Raw genomic sequence first — 26,097 nt, 5'->3', positions numbered from 1 at the left:
GGGGTTCACATGGCGGATTTTCGAAGCTCCCGTGCCCTGGAGGCTAATAGGAAGCAGTGACGTCACCTCGTGCAGCTGCCTATTGGCGCATGTGTCGAGGTAGTTTTAAACTGCAGAGAGTTACCAGCACCTCCTTTTCGGAGGGAAGTATCTCCAGAAGCAGGGGGTCCCCGGAGCTGAAATGAATGAGGTTGCAGTTGGTTATCGTTTTTTCTGAACGGTAACGGGGATTCTTGAATGGACAATGGGGAAGACAGACGGACGCAGACATAAAGTGAAAAAGGTCTCTGTTTACCGTTAAATGTGTATTCGAGAAACGAACAGCACAACGTTTTGGGGTACAACAGCCCTATCCACTGGTGCAGAAAATTGTGTGTGTATGTGTACTGTTGTAACCTGAAACTGTGTGCGCATAAGTGTATTTTTGTTTGCTGTATGGGGAGCTGTTTTGTCACACTAACCATAATTTACTTTGTGTACCTGACTTTCAGAACCATCTCTTAAATCAAGCTATAGATGGTATAAACAATAAAGACCATACCTCCGTTTTTCTCAAGCGTCTCTGCGAAAGCCAGACCTGATTTTGAGGAAAATGCAATTGATCAACAAGCACTTGTATATACGCCTATCTTTTATACGTGAATGTGTGATTGGTTTCTCATCCCCAAAACATGGTCTAACTGGATGTCCCAATGATATGGTTGGGAAACACTGGTCTACATACCATATCTTGGTATGAAACTGAAACAGCCCTCACTAAAATAACTAATGACCTCCATGCTGCCAAACACAGAGGTCATTACACTCTGCTCACACTACTTGACCTCTCTGCAGCATTTGACACCGTGGACAACCCTCTTCTTCTTCACATTCTCCATACTCTTGGTATTCGTAACAAAGCTCTATCCTGGATCTCTTCCTACCTCTCCCATCGTATTTTCAGTGTCTCTTTTGCCAACACCTTCTCCTCTATCAATCTCTCTGGGGGGGTACCCCAGGGCTCTGTCCTGGGACCTCTTCTCTTTTCTATGTACCACTTTCTCTAGGTGACCTAGTCACATCTCTTGGGTTTAAATATCACCTCTATGCTGATGACACACATTTACTTTTCAACCCCTGACCTTACACCTGCTGTACAGACCAAAGTTTCTGAATGTCTCTCTGCGATATCATCCTGGATTGACCTCCGCCGACTTAAACTTAACATGGCAAAAACAGAGCTCCTCATATTTCCTCCCAAACCTGGCCCTACTACCTCCTTCCACATTACTGTTGGAAGTACCATCATTCACCCAGTAGCCCAAACACGCTGCCTAGGGGTCACACTCGACTCCTCTCTCACATTCTCCACTCATATTCAAAACGTATCTAAAACCTGTCGCTTTTTCCTCCGCAATATTACAAAGATCTGCCCATTCGCCTGTTACTCGACTGCTAAAACGTTGACTCGGGCCCTCCATTTTCTTCCGTCTCGATTACTGTAACCTCCTGCTGTCCGGCCTTCCTGCCTCTCACCTGTTTCCCCTACAATCTATCCTTAACGCTGCTGCCAGAATCACTCTACTCTTTCCTAAATCTGTCTCGGCGTCTCCCCTGCTGAAATCACTGTCCTGGCTTCCAATCAAATCCCGCATCTCGCACTCAATTCTCCTCACTTTTAAAGCGTTACACTGTTCTGCTCCTCCTTACATCTCAGCCCTAATTTCTCGCTATGCGCCATCCCGACTCTTGCGTTCTGCTCAAGGATGTCTTCTCTCTACCCCCTTTTGTATCTAAAGCCCTCTCCTGCCTTAAACCTTTCTCACTGACTGACACGCACCTCTTGAATGCCCTTCCCATCAATACCGGACTAGCACAATCTCTAGCCACCTTTAAGACACACCTTAAGACACACTTGCTTAAAGACGCATACGAGTTGCACCGTAGCTAATACTATACACGATACATAAAGCTTGGCCCCCTGCAGACGCACTTACCAGAATGCCCTCCTACTGTCTCTGTACGTTCTCCCCACCAATTAGATTGTAAGCTCTTCGGAGCAGGGACTCCTCTTTCACAATGTTACTTTTATGTCTGAAGCACTTATTCCCATGATCTATTATTTGTAGTTATTTGTTATTTATGTGATTGTCACGTGTATTACTACTGTGAAGCGCTATGTACATTAATGGCACTATATAAATAAAGACATACAGCAGGGCCCCGGGTATATGGCGGGTTCCGTTCCGGGCCCGCCGTATAGTGAAAATCGGCGGAAAGCGGATCCGGCGATTTTTAGTGTTGCGCATGCGCAAACTGGCATTTTCGCCGTTCAGACGTACGGTCTGTGCGCACAACCGGCGGTCTGCGCATGCACGCTGGGTGCACCTGCCCGTTCTGCGCATGCGCGATTTAAAATTCAACATGGCGGCCCCCTTCTCGGTGCCGCCGTATCAGCGGATTGCCGAGAAGCGGGGCCCTGCTGTACATACATCTTGCATGTTTAGTAAGCATATTGGCTTTCTGCTTATTCATTTTTATTTTTTTTTTCTTGTAACTTAACTTTTATTAGTATTTTAGATAAACATAAGGGACATAGAAAAAGGGGGTGGGGAAGTACCGCAGATTTAACAAAAATATTTTAAAATATATTATCAAACCGTTATAACGTACACTACACACAATAATCAAATCTCTGAAAGGGAATACATCTCTCTACCCAAACCCATTCATAGACTCCTCCCTGAGAACAGGCAGTCCTCGGATATCCGACACAATGCGTTACTCAAAATGGCGTTGGATAGCGAAACATGGTAAAGCGAAACACGTTTTCCCATAGGAACACTGTTTAAATGAAAGGTTCCGTTCCTGAAGGCATTTTTAATGCTAAAATACACAAAATATAGATAAATATAAGATATGCAGCACACACATAAATTATATAGTGCATATACTGTATTATTTATATATATATATATATATATATATATATATTAATATAATATATATATATATTAATATAATATATATATATATAATATAATATAATATAAAAAAATAATATATTATATAGTATAATATATATATATTATAAACACATAAACAACTTTGCAAAGCGTCGTAAGAGCGTTGGATAAGCCGTTTTGGTGTTGTAAAAATGAACATAGGTATGCGTTGGATAAGCCATTCGTTGTAACGCGAAGCGTTGTAAAACGAGGACTGCCTGTACCAGGGCTTCCATACCTTATGAAATGTTCGTGTTATGTGTTGCATATGCTGTTAATCTCTGCATTGTTTGAGCCGAGTTTACTCTCTGAATAATCTCTCTCCTGGAGGGGGGGGTTAGGTCTTTTTCCAAGCCCATGCGATTGCAAGTCTTGCTTGCTTGTGTTTTGGTTACATTTCCCAAGGGCTTCCCCAGGACCATTGTAAGTGGATCTAAAGGAATCCTTATCTCTATAATTTCTCTTCTCAAATTCTGCACTATTTCCCTAAATCTCTGTATTTTCTGGCAAAACCACCAGATATGGGCCAAATGACCTCCACATCCTCTCCAACAAAGATTTGAGGCCCCTGGGAAGATCTGCCTCAATCTTAGAGGTCTAAGATACCATATAAAATTATTTTTTAGAAATATTCTCTTTTGTTATTGTGCATATAGATGCATTTGTTGCGTTGTCCCATACATCTTCCCTTGCAACTCTTGGTCTTTTGTTACCCCATATAAACGGCATAATCTTATTCTGTAAATACTTTATATATTTTGTCGGGATAGAGACTGGAAGTGTCTGAAAACAATATAACACTTTCAGGAGAACATTAATCTTAACTGATCTAATACGGCCCATCCAAGAAATTTGGTATCCACTCCATATTAAAAGAGCACGTTTGATTCTTCTGAAGAGTTCTGGATAGTTATATTTATAAAGAGATTCGTAATTATTTGAGCGAAAGATCCCGAAATATTTCAATCTTGATCTATTCCAATGGTAATTGAAGTTTCATTGAATTAGCTTTACTTCAATGTCTGATAAAGTAAAATGTAGTGCTTCTGATTTGGCAGAATTAATTTTATATCCAGAAAGGGCGCCAAACTCAAAGCACTTCTTATAAATTGGGAAGGGAAGTCAGGGGATTAGCGTGTCAGAATATAAGGAAACAAAGATAATTAAAAAATGTCCGGACCGATTTTAATATATTCTATGTTTGAGTTTTTTCTAATTTTACGTGCAAGAGGCTCAATCGTTAAAACAAAAAGCAGTGGAGATAAAGGACAACTATTCCTAGTACCATTACTGATTTTTATTTGATTTAACTCTCCATCCGGCATGTTTAAAGAAGGCTTTGGGGAATCGTATAAGGTCTGGCATTTTTCAAAAATGGACAAGAAAAACCAAACGCTTCCATTGTTCTATCTAGAAAATCCCATTTAATGCTGTCAAAGGCTTGACACTCACTTATGAAACCAAGCTGATCATTATGTATTAGACAGGGAAGAATTGGATTTAGTCTATTCATCAATATTTTACTATACATTTTTAAATCCATATTAAGAGATATTGGCCTATAGCTTCTGCAACTCAATGGATCTTTACCTTCTTTAGGTATAACTACCAGCTGCTGTCCAATGCTCCCGCTAACCTCTGCTCCCGTGCCCCCCCCCCTCCCCGCCTCTGCTCCTGGACCCCCGTAGGTGTCCTCTGCTCCCGCCCCCTTCCCACCGTAGCTGTCCTCTGCTCCTGCGCGCCCCCCCCGCCGCTGTCCTCTGCTCCACCCCACTGTCCTCTGCTCCTGCGCCCCCTCCCCCCGCTGTCCTCGTCTCCTGCTCCCCCTCCCCCCGCAGCTGTCCTCTGTTCCCTCGCCACCTCCCCCCCCCTCGCTGTCCTCTACTCCTGCGCCCCCTTTCCCGGCCGCTGTTCTCTGCTCCCGCACTTCCCCCCTCACCCCCCCACCCCCCCATGCTGCTGTCCTCTGCTCCCTCGCCCACGCCGCTGTCCTGCTGCTCAGTTGGAGCTGAAGGGCGATGATTAGTTGATTACTCTGACCAACTGCATGCAAGAGCTATTTCCTATGGTTCTTTAGGTCTTGGGTAACAATTTATTAATATTTTTAAATGGAAGACAAAAGTATTGATTACATTAACTTACAATAAAAAAAAGTTGAAGGTGTAAAGAAACAAAACTAAGCCTATAAGCTGCTATTGGTGTTAAATGATAAACCTGGTAACTTTTTATAACCCTTTAAATGCTTTGCTGGCCCCTCTAGTACAGAAACGCACAATTCCTTCACTGCTACAGTCCTGAAAGAGCGCTGCAAGGAAAATGTTTTGGTAATTGTCTGAATTAATACATTTGTCATCTTGATTGAATTTTGACTTAGCCAACTTTTGAATTCTTGGGCTAAGGCCCCGGTAACTCCGTTGCAACGCGCGCCCGTGAGATTGGCGGCACGTGCAGCCGATTCCCTGGTCTGCAGCTCACTGCAGGAAGAGAGACCGGGGGGGGAGGGGGCGTGGCGGGGGAGTGACGGGGCGCGGCCATGACGTCACCCGGCAGGTTCGCCCTCATTGGCTGAACCGCCGGGGGGTGTGCCGTATCGCTCGTCGCGAGTCCTGCTCTCAATTCTATTGAGAGCAGGAGCGACTCTCGCCCCAGCGCAGCGGCCCCCCTCGCACGGGCCCGGCGCCATTGAGGGGAGGGCTCTCGTCCTGTAGTAGGCAGCGGGGTCAAGGCCTAAGGCTATGCTGACGGCAGACGTTGCTATTGCGATTCCTTCACTTTGGTGCAAGGAAACCAATGGAGGGTGACGGGCCGGGGCCGTGAGTGGTTCTCCCTCATTGGCTGAACCACTCACGTGCCGCTGACATCACGCGGCCAACGCTGGAAATCACAAATTCTTTTGACTACAACAATTTGAGTCGCGTCGCGACAGACTACATGTAGTTGACTTGCGGCTGCACACCGTCGCAGTAGCCACTACTATAAGCGTAGCCCAAGCAATTCAAAAACATGCCCTCATAGTTTTTAATTTATTTTTTAATTATTTATTAATAAAATGTTTTACCAGGAAGTAATACATTGAGAGTTGCCTCTCGTTTTCAAGTATGTCCTGGGCACAGAGTTATGATGACAAATACATTAAGTGAGCAGGGTTATACATTATATACAAGACATTGCGTGCACAGTTAGAGATAATATATATTATGGGCGTATGAAACAGTTACAGACCAGATTCAAATGTGAGACAACTTTAGTTTTGAAAGAACTTAGACTGGTGGCGGCTTTAGGGTTTTAGCTATTGGAGTTCTTTTAACACCCTTTTCAGCAGGGAGAGATCTGTAATGCATTGCAGCACCAAATAGGTACAAGCTGCCAAAAATCTGATTTATTTATTTTTACTAGGGGGAGGTGTGGGGTGGGAGGGGTGTATATTTTCCCAATATATTTAGGCTTTTTCGTTTTGGAAATGTATCAAATGTCCAAGCCCTTAAATACTGATTTTAATTATATAGGGATCATTATACGTATATATAAAAAATGTCTCTAGTTAACATTAGTCCGTGATCAATAATACAGTCTCTTCAAAGATTGATATTGAGCACATAACACAGTTGTTTAAAAAAAAAAAATATATATATATTATTATTTGGAGCTTTATTAACAACCTTCAAACCCTCTGAATGTTAATCGAAATGTTTTTATTTTTCTTCACAGTTGATTATGGAAGAGGTTCACAACAGCAGCAGCAACAGTTCAGAAACAACACAGTACATAACCATCCCTGCTTCAGCTTTACAAGGAACGCACATCTCTCAAATCGCTCAACAGGTACACTGTTTAGCGCAATGCAAAACATTGAAGAACTGGAATGGCCGGCAACATGTATGTTGCATTGTACTGTGCATTGTTCTTGAGCAGTGCTCGATTTCTAAGTTCGCATTTACCTAGCTGTGGCATGAGCGCGCCTCAGCCAATCCATGTGACATGCTGCAGAAGCGGATTTAGTAATGGGGCTTTTCGCTTCTTCTGTAATGAAGTCTTGGCCTTTAAACTGCTGTTTAAATGTGTGAATATACCTCTGTCTCGCACTGATTCATTGTTTTGTGTTAGCTGCCCCACACTAGATCATTTAATTTCAATGGAAGTCCCACTTAGCAGGCAAAATAAAATTACTTTAATGCAATTAACTTTTTTACAAAATTGAAATTACCCAGAATCACTGGCTGCAGTGGACTGTTTGCTAAGTCAGGGGTGTGCAACTTTTGGCCCTGTGTCTCCCTGCCTGATCTGCCCCCGCCAGTGCTTGCGCCCCCCCTACCTGGTATCTGCTGTCAAATGACGTTGTGGGGTCATGTGACGTCACATGACGTTGTGGGGTCATGTGACGTCACATGACCCCACTGCGTCATTTGACACAGCATTGCCATGGCGACGCAGCACCGAAGTCGTCGGAGAGAAGGTAAGTTAGTTACAGAGATCTTGCGCAGTCCCCCGGTATTTAATTTAAATGCCTTGTGGGAGAGTGCGGGACCTTTGCAACCGCCGTGCCCCCCCAAAAATTCTCACGTCCCCCAGTTTGCGCGCTCCTGTGCTAAGTGTTAATGGGGAAAGACAGGATTGCAGACCTGTCTGAGAAATGCAAATGCACCACGAGTGGCATTTTTATTTACTGTACAGTGGAGGTTTTTTGTCACTTTTTTTCCCCACCATAATTTTTTAATGTCTGGTTATACCCACGTACCAGCTTCACTTTACATAGCCAGCAACCAACCTCGCACTGACGAGACCCACAAGGTCGAAACAGCTTGCTGTGTAGGTTTACTGGCTTACCCAGTCTGCGCTGGAAAACCGTGTAATGCGACCGGCATAAGCTTATAGGGATCCATATTAAAATGGATGATCACTAAAGAGTGATACACTGTTCTTGTCATTACCCAGAATCACTGGTTGCAGTGGAAGCACTGTTTGCTAAGCGATAATCGGGAAAGATAGGGCGGCAGAGCTGTCCGAGACATGCAAACGGTATTTTAATTTACTGTAATTCTTTCTAATGAAATACATTTTCGCAAAAAAAATAAAAAAAATAAATATATATTTATTTTCTAGGGGAAAATTGTCCCAATAGTCGCATTTTGTCCACCTAAATTTGACGCAAAACAAAGTGCTGCCATTCCCATATGGATTGGTGTATCGGCTCCAGTCGCGCGGTACTAGAATTTCGCACGTTCACGTTTTTGTAGGGTGTTCAGACGGTGGAACGCTCTTATACGTTGCATTTGTGAATTTGAAAGCATACATGTTCCACTGACATCAATATGTGTGGTGATTTTATGAGCAGGAAGCAAAGTAAGTGTTTTATTTTCAGTTTCTCAAAAAATGTAACACAGATTGTGACAAAATGTAAGTGGTGCAAACAACTTTGTATACACACACGTTCTATATTTTGTCTTGGTTAAAATATATCTTTTGGGGAAACTGCAACTGTGAAGCATCATACCCTGAATATGTTTTATTACTGCCGAAAATCATGGTGCCCTTAAAAATGATCCTACAACCTTGTATTTTTTTTGTTTTTTAGAAAGAGAATCTTTTATTGTAGTTTTGGGAATCTTTAAAACTAAAACATATATTCATAAACGGCTGTAATGTGAAATTGTAGCCATGATAGATTTTGTTTTTAAATATCCAACATGAGTTCTTAATTGTGTACTAAGATTTTAATACCCTGCAAATGTCTTGCTCAGGTGAACCGACTTGTGAAGTCTCAGTAGCAGATGTGCTAGCTCCATCCATAAGGAATTCTTTTGTTGGTCCATCAAAAGATATCACTACTTGCAAAGGGAAAAAGTTAACCAAGGTGAAAAAAATTAGTAGATAACGAACAGTTGATTAACGGAGTAAGAGGTTTCATTTCCTTTCCTAAAAGATTAACTTTTTTTGGCAAATTGCAATTCGTTCCTATGAAAAAGGGAGGTTCTACCTCGGCCACTGACTGCAGTTTCATAGAAATGCCAATATTTTTAGGCACGGCAATCCGTAATGCAGTGATGGACAGACCGCTTGTTAAGTGCAAAACTGTAGCTGGACTTTGCTGCTTGAAAGGATCGTTTCGCAGCAAATCTCTCATGTTGCAGATTTTGTATCCTCTATCTATCTATCTATCTATCTATCTAATCTATCTATCTATCTATCTATCTATCTATCTATCTATCTATCTATCTATCTATCTATCTATCTATCTATCTATCTATCTATCTATCTATCTATCTATCTATCTATCTATCTATCTATCTATCTATCTATCTATCTATCTATCTATCTATCTATCTATCTATCTACAGTTGTGTGAAAAAGAAAGTACACCCTCTTTGAATTCTATGGTTTTACATATCAGGACTTAATAACAATCTGTTCCTTAGGTCTTAAAATTAGATAAATACAACCTCGGATGAACAACACATGACATATTACACCGTGTCATGATTTATTTAACAAAAATAAAGCCAAAATGGGGAAGCCATGTGTCAAAAACTAAGTACCCTATTTCCTCAATTCTAAGACGCACCTTTTTTTCGATTTTCACATGTCTGAAATCGGGGTGCGTCTTAGAATCGATGTATTGCAGATGGTTGAAGGACAGGTTGGCGGCGGCAGGACAGGTCCCAAGTCTGCAGGTGAATGAAAATAAGAAGACAGCGGGCGTGCGGTGGCGGAGGCGGCTAATAGATCATAATAGCAGGAGCAGAGCGGCATAGGGGACCGGCTTGGGAGGTGCACACTGTAACACCGGAAGTTGACCGGTGTCTGACTTCCGGTTACGGTGTGCACCTCCCAAGCCGTTCCCCCTATGCTGCTGCTCCTGCTCAGCTCTCCTGCTATTATGATCTCCTGCCGCTGCACCCCACCGCACGCCAGCTGTCTTATCTTCATTCACCTGCAGACTTTGGACCTGTCCTGCTGCTGCACACCCACCCGCTGTCCATCTTCAACCATCTGCAGACGTGGGACCTCTCCTGCCGCGGCCGCCCGCTTTATCCTCCGCTGACATGGGACCTCTCCTGAAACATGGTAAGTGAAAAAGTTATTTTCCTGGATTGTAGGGGCCAAATCGATGGTGCGTCTTACAATCGAAGGCGTCTTACAATCGAGGAAATACGGTGTACCTTATGATTCAATAGCTTGTAGAACCACCTTTAGCAGCAATAACTTGAAGTAATCGTTTTCTGTATGACTATCAGTCTTTCACATCGTTGTGGAGGAATTTTGGCCCTCTTCTTTAAAACGTTGCTTCAGTTCATTGAGGTTTGTGGGCATTTGTTTATGCACAGCTCTCTTAAGGTCCTGTCACAGCATTTCAATCGGGTTGAGGTCTGGACTTTGACTAGGCCATTGCAACACCTTGATTCTTTTCTTTTTCAGCCATTCTGTTGTAGATTTGCTGGTGTGCTTGGAATCATTGTCCTGTTGCATAACCCAATTTTGGCCAAGCTTTAGCTATCGGACAGATGGCCTCACATTTGACTCTAGAATACTTTTGGTATACAGAGGAGTTCATGGTCGACTCAATGACTGCAAGGTTCCCAGGTCCCGTGGCTGCAAAACAAGCCCAAATCCTCACCCCTCCACCACCGTGCTTGACAGTTGGTATGAGGTGTTTGTGCTGATATGCTGTGTTTGGTTTTCGCCAAACGTGGTGCTGTGCATTATGGCCAAACATCTCCACTTTGGTCTCGTCTGTCCAAAGACTATTGTTCCAGAAGTCTTGTGGTTTGTTCAGATACAACTTTTCAAACCTATGCCGTGCTGCCATGTTCTTTTTAGAGAGAAGAGGCTTTCTCCTTGCAACCCTTCCAAACAAACCATACTTGTTCAGTCTTTTTCTAATTGTACTGTCATGAACTTTAACATTTAACATGCTAACTGAGGCCTGTAGAGTCTGAGATGTAACTCTTGGGCTTTTTGCAATTTCTCTGAGCATTGCACGGTCTGACCTTGGGGTGAATTTGCTGGGACGTCCACTCCTGGGAAGATTGGCAACTGTCTTGAATGTTTTCACTTTTGAATAATCTTTCTCATTGTAGAATGATGGAATGTAAATTGTTTGGAAATGGCCTTATAACCCTTCCCAGACTGATGGGCAGCAAGATCATTGCTGATGTCTTTCCTCCTTGGCATTGTGTTAACACACACCTGAATGCTCCAGACCAGCAAACTGCTAAAACTTCGGCTTTATTGAGGTGGTCACACTTGCTGATGATCAATTAATCAAGGGCATTTGATTAGCAGCACCTGTCTGCTACTTAGCATCTTAATTCCTATGGAAGCAGTAAGGGTGTACTTAATTATTCACACATAGCTTCTCCATTTTGGCTTTATTTTTGTTAAATCATGACACGTGTTGTGTAAATCATGACGTTGTATTTACCTAATTTTAATACCTGCTAAGGAACAGATGATTGTTATGTCCTGATATGTAAAACCATGGAATTCAAAGAGGGTGTACTTTCTTTTTCACACAACATCTATCTATCCTATCCTATCTATCTCTGTAACATGAGCGATTTGCTGTGAGAAGATCCTTTCAAGCAGCAAAATTCAGCTACAGTATTATGTCTATATCAATCCACATTCGAACCAGGAGGAGAGAGTCCTCCGGAGCTGAACCATATGTTTTTTAGATCGGGGGACCCCCAGGTTACGAAGATACTTGGTTATTGTTGCCGGTCTACTGCTTTCAAAGATGACTCCCACAGTCTTCCCACAAGATTTGGTGGCGACGTTTATGTATTGTATAGCTTTATTTATGTCGCGCCAAAAGAGTACTCAGCACTTCACAAAGAATACAGTACAGGGAATTATAATACAATAAGCTCAGCAAAATCAGACAATAGGAAAGGAAATCCCTGCCCTGAAGAGCTTACCATCTAAGTTGTATGATGGGAGACAGCAGGTGAGGGAATAAGTGCTGTAGATGGCAGTGCTTGGCCACAATGTCACAAGACATTTGAAAACACTGGCAAATTAAACAGTAAAGTCTCGGTCAGGCTCCCAGCTGGCGTGCTGAGGCGCAGGGAAAGCGGGTGCTTTCCCTGGCCTTGCGGTTGCTTGCCGCACGTCACTGGCCGGGGGCGGGCCAGTGACGTCATGGAGCTGGTTCGCCCTCATTGGGCGAACCGCTCACGTGACCGGCCTGTCGCGCCGGCAAGCGGGGGAATTTTAAATTCCCCTAAGACCTGCGCTTCCGCAAGCGCAGGTGAGCCCCTACTAAAGCCGCTTTAATTAATTGCGGCTGTAGGGGCTCAGTGCTGAGCGGAAGTGCGCCTCAGCACGCTTCCGCCAGCAAGCGGTAAACATGGCCGAGGCCTAAGTATCTTAGGAACCAGGGGTTTCCTGGAGCTAAAAATAGCATGGTTCAGATCCAGAGGACCCCCTGTAAAAAAACAAAACGCAATATGAAAAAAAGGTAGGCAGAATTGCTGCTTTCATTGGTTAAGATATAAACCGTGGATGAAGTAATGATACTGTGCCTAATTTAAGACCTACATTGTGGCATTCGTATTTGGCCTGTAAAATAGAAGTATTAAAACCATATATTTATGTTGTAAACATAGAAAATATAAAAAGCTTAATTTTTTTTTATTATAAGCTTGGAAATTAAACGTATGTTAAAATAAAATAGTGATGTGACCACTTTAATTTATTGCTGAGAAATCAACACCTGCAAATAGCGATCTTACTGTTATGGAGATAATAAATGGGAACAAATGTTGTGGGTAATGTGTGTTGTGTGAAGTTTCTAATTCCCTCCCTCCTGTTGCAGATGTCGTTAAGAGGCTCCACTCCCCTCACTATTGTGCAGCTTCCTGGGGAGCAGGTCCAAATTCAGGGTGTTATCCAAACAGCTCAGTCATCAGTAATTCATTCACCCCAGGTACATCAAGCACAGGTAATTAACATATTTGATGAGTCTGTGTAGCTTAGAATATATGGAAGTTGATGCGAAATTATAGGCGACCCAAAGGTATCCAGACATTGTGTGGATATATAAATAACACTATTAAAACTGACCCAAGAAATCTTTCCAGGTATCATCACTATCAGAAAGTGACGACTCGCAGGATTCTTCTGACAGTATTGATTCCTCCCGAAACGCACGTGGCATTTTAGCTCGGCGGCCATCCTACAGGTATGTAAAGTCTTTGAGTTCCAAAACTGTATGTATATGTATGTATATAGTTGCGGATTCGATCAACGCCTGTTAGATTTTAAATATATTAAACGGTGTTGAAGTGTATATTGATACTATAAGGCTGAGTCCCCAGTGGCCGATACAGCGTGTGCTACGGCGTGCACGCCACACACCAGACCACAGCCCTATATGGGGCAGGACCCTGTCGCTGTGGACACGATGACGCAACCGCTTGCAGGGAAGACAAGAATGTTGTTTTTCCTTGCAGCAATGCGATCACATGGTCGGCGGGTAGCCAATGGAAGGGTAGATGGTGTAGACCAATGGTGAGTGCAGGTAGTGTAGGCCAACGGCAGGCTGTGCTTTGTGCTGCTTTGCCGTCATGGCCGTGCCCCCCGCGCATCCCATCGCTCCCCCTAAACCGCACATCCCGGCTTTAATCTATGCACACGCCACCAGGTGCTCTGATGCGTGTGCAGTCGTGACTACTGGGGCTGTAGCCGAAGGCCAGTAATATAGTGGGCGCTCATGCCTGTGCGAACGGTCCGTGCTGCTGTGAGCGACAGGCTTGGAAGGTACTGTGTGTGTGTGTGTGTCACTATATTATGGTCCTAAGGAACATTTACGAGACTGCCACATTACTAATTAGATTACACAAAGGTACAAGCAAGATAAGGATCAGCCATCACGTGTGACAGGTCAACAGAGTCATTGAATGGGGAACAAAAGGAATTCAAATCAACGGTGGATACTTGAGTCACTTCCAATTGTCAGCCGACCTTGTTATTTTCGGTCCGCAAGACCTCCAGGGATTAATCAGAGAACTCACTGAGTAAGTAAGAAGGTGGACCTCCATATGAATCTCTGTAACACCAAAGTGGTCAACCAATGTGTCAACTTTCAAAGATTGCAATAAATGTAATGGAACTAGAAGAAGATGAAGACAGTCTACCTTGGGCAGAAAATATATAAATGGATGAGAACTTTCAGAATAAAATCATTAGGAGAATGACGATGGGATAGAGCGCATTTGGAAGAAACAAGACCATCTTGCAAGTGAACCCTCCCCTGTGCATCGAAAGGAAAGTGTTTGAACAGTGTATTCTGTCGGTGCTCACGTATGTATGTGAAACTTTGACCCTAACTGTGAAAACAATTCAGAAACTTTAGACAACTCAAAAGTATGTAGATCCATTGCTAAATGAAGGCCTGACCAATAGTTGCTTCAACACCTTTTTTAAATGTAATCCTCCCATCTTACTTTTGGTTGTTGTCTTGGTCTTTTTGATAGCCTTCGGAATCCAGTTGAGTACCAGCTTTGTCCAACAATGGTAATTTTTTTTTCTTGCGCTGTCTGTCCCACTGCCATTTTAAATTCTTTGTCGACAACTCGTTTGCTTCTGAACCATTCATATAAGGGATGTCATTGGAAATTAGTGGCTATATCCGGACAACGGCTTTTTAATCTCAACGCATTTTGAAAGGATGTATCCCTTCTCTGATCAGGATATCAAGCACTGGGGCAGTCCTTCCAAGATAAATCCAGCTGTGGCCAAAATTACAATGCTCACTACTCTTCCCATTTGAGTATGGGTCCTTCCAGAATCTCATGGCTAAAAGAACAGAATCTGCCCTAAAGAAATAGTATTCCACTATTGGAATTTATTGGTATTGCCCTTGGTTTCCATATCATGCATGTCCTGAACCATTAAATGATGGATGGCCCAGATAGAGGAACAGCGTCAAACTGGTTTTAACAGACACAGAACCCTGTGATACATTATATTCCTGTTAAAGAAGCTGTGGAGTTTGTGCGATGCCCCATTTGAGGCAAGCAAACGTATGGCCAGGTCCTCTGCTTTAGCAATTTTGGGCTGAAGATCACTTTGGTTATGATCCTGGGCTGCAGATACATTTTCTAAGAACAGGTTACTTTTTCTCCCCTTTTTAGGGTACATATTCATTGATTCACTAGATACCATAATAGCTAAGGCTTTAGGCAAAATAGGATTTGTGGTAGCCTCGAGCCAAGAGGTCAATACTCCTTTTCCAGATAGACACTCCTTTCAGGGTTCCTGAGCTTATAGACCTAGAAGAACATGTCCCAAGCATAGTTTCCAACCTATTCAACCATTCCAGACTTGGGGAATGAACAACTCTGGCAGTATCCGATCCTTACCTGAAAAAATCCGCTTTCTGAAAATCATCAGGTCCCATCCCTGAAGTCTTCTCCAGGAGGGGGAAGATTATCGCTCTTTAGGGATCAGCAACAAATGCATGCAATGCTGATCAAAAATGGCTATGCCTTAGAATTCAACAAAATCTCAAAATGAGAAAAAAGTTATCTCAACTTGTCCCAACAACGGAACAAAATCTTATCCTTCATGGAAGCAGTTCACAAGGACTTATTCAGATTGTTTCTGTGGACCAAGAAGGGAATTTATTCCTATCTTTGTGGTGTCCAAGGCCTCAGGTGGGTTCCGGCCCACACTAGATTTAAAATTAGTCGACCAATTTTTAAGAGTCATTTCCTTCAAGATAAAATCCATAATGTCCATACTCCACACGCTTCAACCCTGAGACGTCCTGGCATCAATTGATGTAAAGGACACATATCTACATTTCCCTATAAGAGTACAGAAGTACTTAAAATTGTGTGTAATAAACTCGTGACCTGTTTGTTGCACTTCCTTTTAGACTAGCTACAGCACAAAGTAGGTATTGACAGGGAAACCAAAGGGTTAACCAACCAGGTGCTCAAGAAGTAGGTAAAAGTTGCTGAATCTTGCTCATTGATTCATAGTGTAGTACTGGCGGATCCTCTGACGCGTTTCAGCCACAGCAGGCCTTTGTCAAAGGCCTGCTGTGGCTGAAACGCGTCAAAGGCCTGCTGTGGCTGAAACGCATCAGAGGATCTGCCAGTACTACACTATGCTTCAATAAAGTTTTTTTAAGTCGCCACTTCAGCCTTCTCCGGTTCTTCACGGCTGTGCATTGCTTCTTCCTCCGGTGGGAGGAGTTTTCGTCAGTTACAGCACAAAGTACGTTCACCCAGGTTCTAGCAGTCGTCATAGCACTCAGGAAGCAGGGCATCTTCATTCTTCCATATCTCGGTGACAGTCTAATCGGAGCTCTAATTCCTTTCCAGAAGCAAAAGCTCATGAGAACTTAGTTCTGCAAGAACCAAGTTATTGGATGGCTCATAAATCTGAAGAAGAGCTCGCTATCCTGTTCAAGAAACCTGTGGTTTCTGGGAATGCAGTTACATACCAGCATGGGCAAAGTTCTTATTTCTGGAAAAAGCACTCAAGATTTCCAAGGCAGTGAAAGGGCTGTGTCAAAGCCACCCTATTTCAGCAGGCCAGTGTGCAAGATTGCTGGGCCCCTTCACTATGGCCATAGAAGCCGTGCCGTGGGTGCAATTCCATGTCGGAGCACTTCGACAAAAGTGCGACCTTTTATGGATGCATTGTCAATACAGCGGAACTTTCCACTAGTATACATTTTTTCTCCTCTGCCCATAATCCAGAGTTCTGACACAGATGAGGAGAGAGAAGGTAGAAGATATTGTTACAGCCCCATTCTGGCCAAAAAGGCCATGGTTTGCGGACCCTACTGGATCTCCTCACACAGGACCCAATAAGGCATCCAAAACCAGCATTCTTTGCCTCGACGAGGCGGGGTTTAAGGAAGAATTGATTGTCTGACAGAGTAGTCCAGACTATGCCATGTGCTAAAAAGCAATCCACGTCCAAAATATACCATATAGTATATGGAATGTTTTTTCTAACTCATGGGTCTCAAAGCGTAGTTACAGCAGAAGTCAAATCTCCTCATGTACTAGATATTATGATGAAGACCTTAGCCTTAATTCTCTTAAAGTCCAAGTTACAGCTTAGGTTTTTACTTCAATACCTCTTTAGCTAATGACAAAAAACGCTTTTCATTTCCTCAAAGCAGTCGAAAAACTCAGGCCTCGACTTCGGCGACTAGTATCAGCTTGGCACTTAAATATAGTTTTGGAAGCTCCTATATTTAACTCCTTTCAAATCATTACTTCAGCTTTCAGATAAATGGCTTGCCCTCAAAGCAGTATTCCTTCCAGCTATTACTACAGCCAGACCAATTGGGGAATTGCAGACCTTATTTTGTGAAGCACCTTATTTCAGGGTTCCCTAGGATAAGTTGAGACCTATGATGGTTATGTACCAAGGTTCCATCCTAAGGTAGCCTCAACCTTACATAGGAACCAGAATATAATGGTTTCCTCATTCTGCCTAAATCCCAGGGGATTTAGATGTGGTTAGGACAGTGATTTTCAACCGGGGTTCCGCTGCTGCCAGCTTTTCCAGGCCTAACGGCATCACATATAGCAGTGAACCGGCGGCTCCCCGAGCTCAGCAGCAGCCACCCGGTCACTGCCACCCTTCCTCTGCCTGCTCGAGGGAAGGTGTGTAAGTGTGGGTCTGAGTGAGAGGGGGTGTGGGTCTGAGTGAGAGGGGGTGTGGCTCTGAGTGAGAGGGGGTGGGGGAGAGAGGGTGTGTGTAAGGGGGAGAGGTGAGAGTGGGGTGTGTGTGTAAGGGGGAGAGGTGAGAATGGGGTGTGTGTGTAAGGGGGAGAGGTGAGAGTGGGGTGTGTGTGTAAGGGGGAGAGGTGTGTGTGTGTGTGTGTGTGTGAGGTGTGTGTGGGTGAGAGGTGTGTGTTTGTGTGTCAAGAGGGGGGAATTGAACCCGGCAGAGACTCACAATTATCTGTGGAATAGATGGTCCCGAGAGCAGGTGGGGGGGGCTAGACGTCTTGTTTTGGCAGATTTTGGTAGTTTGGGGCTGGAAGTTGGGTCAAGTGTCTGCTGTGGAAGAGGTGAGGCTGTAAGATGGAAAATGCAGCTCAATTGACACAAAGCTTTATTAGCATGACGAATGAATATTTCAGTATTGCCAAAACATGAACAGGGGGTAGGGTATAATGATTACACTGTACATTGGTGACAATTACACGCAAGGATGTGGGGGTTAGTGGGCGTCTCTCAGCCTGTGACAGGTGCTGATATAGTGTGCAGCCAGCTCTGCTGTGGTTTCATCTTCTCCCAGGAGGATCGCTATTTTTTGGTTCTCTTCTATATTATTAAAGTTCTGAATAAGAGCTGTGAGTTGTGGGCACTCCTTACTTCAGAGTATTGTGTGCAGCGCAGCAGGAAGTGTGTTTCATCTTCTACCTCTCCTAGCTCGCAGTGCTGGCACATTCTCATCTCTTTGGCTTCCAGTTCTGTCTGTCTGTTTCTATTTCCAGGCTGTGGGCACTCATTCTGTACTGGCACAAGGTCTGTCTCTGCTTTGGGTCTTTACCTTCAGTAGGTAGGGTGCCAGAGTGTTCTCTCTGTAGGCCGTGGTAGGTCTCCAGCTTCCTTTGAGCGCTGGGTATAATTTTCCCCCTGTCACGGGAGACCAGGTACTTACACCTTTTTTACCAGGATCATTTCACTGAGCAAAACCAAAATGTTAAATTGCGTTTATTTCTTGGAAACCGGCATACACACAATGAATTACAATAATACAGGCTTACTGGGGGTTTGGGCTGAAAAACTAAACTTCTTTGACCGAAATAAAAACTTTTACAAGTCCGTTGTATGACCGGGACTTAGCCCCAAAATTCCTGAAACTCAAATCGGCATGAGCCTCCAGCAGCTACCGCACTTTCCACTCCAAATGGGGCTCTAAGTCTGACTTAGAAAATATCTGACTTCAAACGCTGTCCGCTGAAGATGGTACTGAAAGTTGAACGTAGAAACTTTTCTGCTTAAATTAGCTGTTTCCTTGCTGTCTCCGCAAGGTTGCTTTGTGATGGTGAAAATCCCTTTGGCTTGGAGTCACAACTTGGATCGGTCTGGGGATCTCATTCCTGTGCTGGCTACTAACTTTTTTTTAATAACATTTGCAAAGTCAGTCCCACAACATTACTGCCAACCCGCAACATGGGAACTTTACTGCTAGCCATTCACATACTTGCCAGTCTTGCGATGTCTGGCACCTGAGCTTCAGCATGGCAAAGGGGCATGTGGAAAATCACCATCTTGCCTACTTGTCAGGCAGAGCACCCTGCCGGGCCAGGGGCCTCTAAGTTTAGGGAGGTGACTACTTGCTGGAATGGCCTATAATCATCCCAGAACTTGGATACTTAACTCGGCTATCCTGCACATATGGCTGTTCACACTTCTGGCAGCAAGTGTTACTTTGATTTTAGGATTTAGGACAGATTTAGTGGCACCACACCCTGATAGCCCATAAGCCACCTGTGGAGTCCTGCAGTAAAAGGACCCAGCTTATGTTACAATGTATAAGTATAACATATTTTAAAACATACCAGCTTTAATAAAATATCTTATATCCTGTCTTTATTAAAATGTATTACGTCTGTTGGTGTGAGAGAGTGAAAAACCTTAACTGTGTTTCTCCACTAGCCATATACCTTACACTTCGGCAAACTAGACTTTTTATTTTAATAAAAGCCTCACAGTCTTATCCCTGACTGGAGTACCCTCCTGAACCCCTTATACCAGGTTAGGGTTATCTGGGCATCCCCCTGAGACCAAGGACCCCTGTACTGTTCTGGGGATACCTTGCCCCCTGGGCCCCTTATCTTTTACCTTTTGTGGTCTGAGCTGAAGCAGGACATCCTGGCGGTGAGTTGCAAAAACGTCTTTAGGATAGATTTTGACCTGGGCTTTGTGCTTCCATGTAACCAAGAATCTGACCTGATTCCCGGGTACATTTTTGGGGTGTCCAATAACTTTGGAACCCCTCTACTATGCAGCCGGCTTCAGAGATTTTCAACTCAAGAAACTTTCTAAGTCCTGCTTTTCAGGGGTAAAGATCTGAAACTAGGACGTAGCGGTCGCGGCTGGTATTGGATGTCGAATTGCGTTCCAGGACTTTCGTGAGCACCTCCCCGTCATTGGAAAGGGCTCGAACAGACTTCAGTTGTTAACATTTCGTTCCAAGACAGTTTATTTCGTTAGCCCCGATCCCACTACGTGTGTGTTCGGTGCAAATTGTGTTACATTGTGTTTGTCTTTTCGTGGAATAAATTACGGTTTATTTTACCTCCTTGTCTTGCTCCTACAAATGATCCCGTTATAAAAGGTGTTTAATAACCCTGGTCTCCCGTGACAGTCCTTAACTCTGTTAATGAGGTCTGAGTGAAAAAAAGTACCTGCTTTTTGGCTTATTTAAGTGCAGTGCAGGGCTGGGGGGAGCACGGAGAGTGTAAATGCGCCAAACTGCAGAGCATGCATGCAGCGTGCCTGATTATCACAGCGAGAGCCTCCAAACGTGCTGCACAATGCCTTGTAACAAACAGCAGGGTGCATACAGGCACTCTGGAGCCTCCAAACTAGCGTCCCACAATACCTCACCCTTGCCTTTAGACACGGTTCAACAACACAATGTGGGTCATTTTGGAGGCTCTGGCAATGAGGGACGATCATGCTCCCACACTGCAGATTGGCGCCTTAAATCGCGCAGTCCAATCACAACTCTGTGCTCTTGAGTAATTTGGAGTATAAAGTAAAAGGTGATTATATATATTTTTTTACCCGTCTGCCCTGCATCTCCAGTTGTCATGACGAGTTCATTTTTCCAGCCCTGTAAATGTCTACTTTAAAAAAATAAAAATAAATGAGAATGAATCCCCACCATTAACAATCCAATGTTATTGGTATCTGTCTGCTTCACCTCCTTTTTTTTTTTTTTTTTTTTTTTTTTTTAAGCTATTTTGCAATTTACAAAGTTAACCAAACTTCAAACACAATATTTTAAATTCTGATTTAAAGATATTGCTCCTTAAAATTACTATCTGTCGTTCTAATACAATGGCTTTTTTTTCTGTGTTGGAACTCATGGTTCCCACTGGGAAAAATGTCCCTGCAACTAGAAGTTAAAACATTTAACACTGCATACAATTGTGCATATGAAATATGTGAAACTACAAAGTAAATTCCACTTAATGAAAAAACATTTCTTCATTGTGAAGGATGGTGTGCAGGTCAATACAGAATACGTGTTTTCTCTTTTTCACCATCTTTCAATTTTGTCAAGAAGTGGATTAACCCGGCATATTGTGCAACATAAAATACCTGGTTATATGTGTTTGTTTCCACGTAGAAAAATCTTAAAAGATCTATCTTCAGAAGACACTGGGAAGAGAAACGAGGACAGTGCTGGGGTTTCTGCTGTTACATCCATGTCTGCTGCCACAACCATATACCAGACAAGCAGTGGACAGTATGGTATGTATCTTATTACGTGTGGTATGTTCCCCATATATCTCTTCCAAGTTCCCAAGTGCAAAGCGGAGTGTAGTGTACCAAGTACTTACTCTGCATTTTCTGTTAAATTATGTATGGCTGCCAGAACGGCAACATTCTTTTGGTATCTAGAAATTACACAACACTACATATAAAAAGTGTGTGTGTGTCTACTTAATCTTGACACACACAGTATTTGTATCCTCTGACTTTTTTGATGAATTGCATCTTCTAAAGCAGACATTTTTTAATTGATTTGCAAGTACAAGTCATGAAATGGATTAAGGAATAAGAGAATTGTTGGGAATGCATTAGTCTTATGTAAAAAAAATTTTTTTTTATATATATATTTCTTTATTTTTATTTTTCTTTAGTCACCATTGCTCCAAATGGAACCTTACAGTTTGCCAGTCCTGGTGCAGATGGGGTGCAGGGTTTGCAGGCATTAACAATGGCAAATTCAGGAGGTACGCAGGCAGGAACAACTATACTACAATATGCCCAAACTTCAGATGGTCAGCAGATACTTGTGCCTAGTAACCAAGTGGTTGTACAGAGTAAGTATTTTAGCTAATCTTTTACTTGGTTTACGATGGCATTAAATACATTTTGTGTTTTCTGCAGTTTACTCTCTGAAATAGTTATGGCTATTTTGGTCATTGCCATTCTATTTTGCTATTCCTTTACTCAAGATGTTAATTTGGTTATGGCGTTAATGCTTTACTCTTACACTGTGCCCTTCTGTGTTTCAGCTGCTTCAGGGGACATGCAAACATACCAGATACGAACCACCTCAACCACCACCTCCCTTCCACAAACAGTAGTAATGACCTCACCCGTTACACTGTCTTGTCCGACAACCAAGACTGATGATCCACAGCTTAAACGTGAAATACGGTTAATGAAAAATAGGTGTGTAGTGGTAACACAACAGAATTTTTTCTGTGTCTTTTTTCTTTTCTTATGTACAGAATATTCAATATTCGCCACACTATTTTAGAGGTTACTCTGAATAATCAAAACTTCTGTGTAGCAGTAAGGTGGCTGCATCCTTTTTCAGGTAGCGAAAATAGCAGCCTGCCATCTGCCAATATCAGGCAAATATGGTTACTTGCTGCGTAGACTTGTTACCTTCTAGTAATGTACTGCCAACGATGCTTCCCAGGTTTGGGGCTCCTTTTGATTCGGTAACACCTCTACTCCTTCTGCAGCCTCTGACGCATTTGAAGCGGTGCTTTCTGCAAACTGATGTGTGTTGCTTTATACTTTTAAAGCAGCCTTGTAGATAGCCACTCCATTTATGTTGGGTGAGTGGCTGCCGACAGGGAGGAGGCAGTGCACCGGAAGTGGCAGCAGAGAGGGGAGTGAGGGGGTGTGACCGTGCAGCAACGCGCCCACAAAAGAACTGTCGGCACAAAAGATTTTTCTCTTCCTCTACCCATCCCTCCCCTGCCATGGTCTGCAAGGTAAGCTGGGGATGTGTGGCTGCCGCCGTCGCGGCAGTCCCCCTCTCCCTCCCGGCTGACAGAGCACGGTACTGGCACAGGGCTGCAGGTAAGAGGAACATTGGGAGTTATCAGGGGCAAGAGAGTGACATGGAAGTTAGTTGTGAGGGGGGGGGGGAAGTTAAGGAAAGGTAGAGGGGCAGGTGGGGCTCACTCTATTTTAGGTGCAGCCCCTTTATTTATTCACACACAGGATAGTTTGTAAGGGAATAAACCCCTATAAGGGTGCTTCAAACTGGTGTCGGTGAGGACTAAAATGATACTTTCAAAGTCCTCCGGGAGTCCAGGGTTAAATATATCACGAGCAGTGTGATAGCTTCCCCCTTAATCTTCCGTTAAAGCATCCCATAAAGACAGCCATAACCATATAACCATACACTATAAGGATCAAACCGCTTGTGGGGAAAGAAAAACCTCTAACCTGACCGGCATGTATGTCCCATCCGGCGGTTCCTTCTCTGGCGGGTCACGTGTTCCCAGCGGGTCCTCGAGCAGGGAGTGCAGAGACTCACATAGCTGCCTCAGTAGTGCCGGTAAGCTGTCGGTCCGGGGGGAAGGTAATTCACTTGACTGCTCTCCTCGTGGCGTGCATCCGTCCCAGTAGTGAATAGTAAGGTAACTGGAGAGGACTTGGAGCACTGCAGAGCAAAGTATCAGGCTGGCGGCAGGCGTGCAACAAAAAAACTTTAATATGGCATATAAGCCCTCATTAAAAAGACAAACAGAACAATTCTCTGACGCGTTTCGTCTTAACGACTTTATCAAAGAGTGCTAGAAGGTAGCCAGAGGTGTGCCCTAAATAGCCCTGGGTTCCCGCGCGAGGTTTTGTCAAATCCCCGCCCCACTATGAGGTAATCTAAACCACTTGAGGTCTATGCATGATTCACTCCCACATTTATAATTGAGGTCTTATACCAACTTATCATGTTCACAATATTCTTATTATTATATACACGTGACCCCTAATGTATATTTGGTCTACATCTTTTCTATATAATAATAATTTAATAGAACTTTAGGTCTGTAGTACCTTTATAGTGTCTGCGGTCAGAATATCTGTAGGAATGAAATGCATTATATGATTCGGTTTAACTGTCCCTTTGAAAACACTCCTGTTTTAAATAGATATAGGATTTGTTACATGTCTAACATGTCTTTTAGATTTATGTACACATTAGGTGATATGAGTATACTTTGTTTCTTAGGTATCTTATTTAGGTGTTCATATATGTTTTTACCATGTTAGGTTAGTTACTTATGTATTGATTGTGTTTATACACAATGTATCACTCCTTTTTTTTAAAATTTATATTTATGTTTTTTTTTAATTTATATTTTTGTTTTGTTAAATTTTCTTCTGTATTGTTCTCCTTATGTCAGTTTGCTTTGATAGCCAGATGTTTGTCCCCATCTGATACCACTTGTTTTTTGTCATATGCAATAAGTGGTTCCTTGCTTATTGGTTTCAGCAGCCTAAGGGTTAAATCTCTCCATATTATGGTACGGGAGCCCTCCCCTCACATTTGCATAGACCTCAAGTGGTTTAGATTACCTCATAGTGGGGCGGGGATTTGACAAAACCTCGCGCGGGAACCCAGGGCTATTTAGGGCACACCTCTGGCTACCTTCTAGCACTCTTTGATAAAGTCGTTAAGACGAAACGCGTCAGAGAATTGTTCTGTTTGTCTTTTTAATGAGGGCTTATATGCCATATTAAAGTTTTTTTGTTGCACGCCTGCCACCAGCCTGATACTTTGCTCTGCAGTGCTCCAAGTCCTCTCCACTTACCTTTTTATTCACACACACCAGGATGCAAACAAAGGTGAAGTTTAATACTTCACGTTTTGGCTCTCACAGGAGCCTTTTGACGTGTGTGTGTGTGTGTGTGTGTCAAATAAAAAGATCACTTGTGAGCACATTCACATGTCTTAGGCAGGTCTGCAACCTTGCCTTTCACCATTATCCCCAGCATACAGTGCTTCCACTGCAGCAAGGGATTCTGGGAAATTACTTGCAAATGAGCACACAATGTGTCACCTTTTGTCTGAAAAACCATTGTTACATGTAGCCCATAGAAGCTGTTAACACAGCTTTAAAAGCACAGCATGAGAATCGGATGCAAAGCCAGAGAAACCATTCACAGACATGTTTCAACCTTAATGGGTATCATCAATGTGAAGTTGGTTGTACTGCTGGCTTTGCATTTTCAAGACTGTAGGGTTTACCATCACGTTTTAAGTTATGGTGGGTGAAAAGGGCAACAAGAAACCTCCACCGTACTGCATATAGCAAATAAAAAGATCACGTGAGCACATTCACATGTCTTAGGCCCCGGACATGTTCCCTGCGTGCTTGCGGAAGCGTGCTGACGCGCGCTCCCGCTCAGCACTGAGCCCCTACAGCCGCAATTAGAGCGGCTTTAGTAGGGGCTCACCTGCGCTTCCGCGCGCTTGCGGAAGCGCAGGTCTTAGGGGAATTTAAAATTCCCCTGCTTGCCGGCGAGACAGGCCGGTCACGTGAGCGGTTCGCCCAATGAGGGCGAACCAGCTCCGTGACGTCACTGGCCCGCCCCCGGCCAGTGACGCGCCCGCTCCCGGCCCGCCCCCTGACGGTCTGTCCCCCTTCTGCCCGATTCCTGCCCCCCTTCTGCCCGATCCCTGTCCCCCTTCTGCCCGATCCCTGTCCCCCTTCTGCCCGATCCCTGCCCCCCTTCTGCCCGATCCATGTCCCCCTTCTGCCCGATCCCTGCCCCCCTTCTGCCCGATCCCTGTCCCCCTTCTGCCCGATCCCTGTCCCCCTTCTGCTCGATCCCTGTCCCCCTTCTGCCCCGATCCATGTCTCCTGTGTGTGTGTGTGTATGTGTGTGTTTGTGCATTGTGTGTGTGTGTGTGTGTGTGTGTGTGTGCATGTGCGCATGTGCGTGTGTGTGCGTGCGTGCGTGCGTGCGTGTGTGTGTGTGTGTATGTGTGTGTTTGTATGTGTGTGTGTGTATGTGTATGCATGTGTGTGTATGCATGCATGTGTGTGTGTATGCGTGTGTGTGTATGCATGTGTGTATGTGTGTGTGCATGTGTATGCATGTGTGTGTATGCATGCATGTGTGAGTGTATGCATGTGTGTGTG

At 43.8% G+C, this 26,097-nt stretch overlaps 1 protein-coding gene across 4 annotated transcripts in view; it reads left to right on the top strand.

Moving 5' to 3' along the window:
* The window catches only part of ATF1 (activating transcription factor 1), a 54,339-nt gene that overhangs the window by 23,257 nt on the left and 4,985 nt on the right, over nucleotides 1-26,097 (top strand). Inside the window, exons 1-7 of one of the 4 annotated variants that reach the window (XM_075591658.1) lie at nucleotides 6,785-6,806; nucleotides 8,723-8,835; nucleotides 12,799-12,909; nucleotides 13,064-13,164; nucleotides 21,327-21,451; nucleotides 21,844-22,026; nucleotides 22,222-22,381. In XM_075591658.1, coding sequence (XP_075447773.1) covers nucleotides 12,799-12,909; nucleotides 13,064-13,164; nucleotides 21,327-21,451; nucleotides 21,844-22,026; nucleotides 22,222-22,381 — 680 coding nt within the window. In that variant the 5' untranslated portion in view covers nucleotides 6,785-6,806; nucleotides 8,723-8,835. Of the gene's footprint in view, nucleotides 1-6,692; nucleotides 6,807-8,722; nucleotides 8,836-12,798; nucleotides 12,925-13,063; nucleotides 13,165-21,326; nucleotides 21,452-21,843; nucleotides 22,027-22,221; nucleotides 22,382-26,097 lie in introns of those variants that run through there. The other 3 variants (XM_075591657.1, XM_075591656.1, XM_075591655.1) reach the window with 3 other exon arrangements.

The sequence above is a fragment of the Ascaphus truei genome, chromosome 3 (assembly GCF_040206685.1).
Source record: "Ascaphus truei isolate aAscTru1 chromosome 3, aAscTru1.hap1, whole genome shotgun sequence".
NCBI classification, from domain to species: Eukaryota; Metazoa; Chordata; class Amphibia; order Anura; family Ascaphidae; genus Ascaphus; species Ascaphus truei.
Note: the sequence above shows the minus strand (reverse complement) of the source record. Positions and strands in the feature narration are given on the sequence as shown.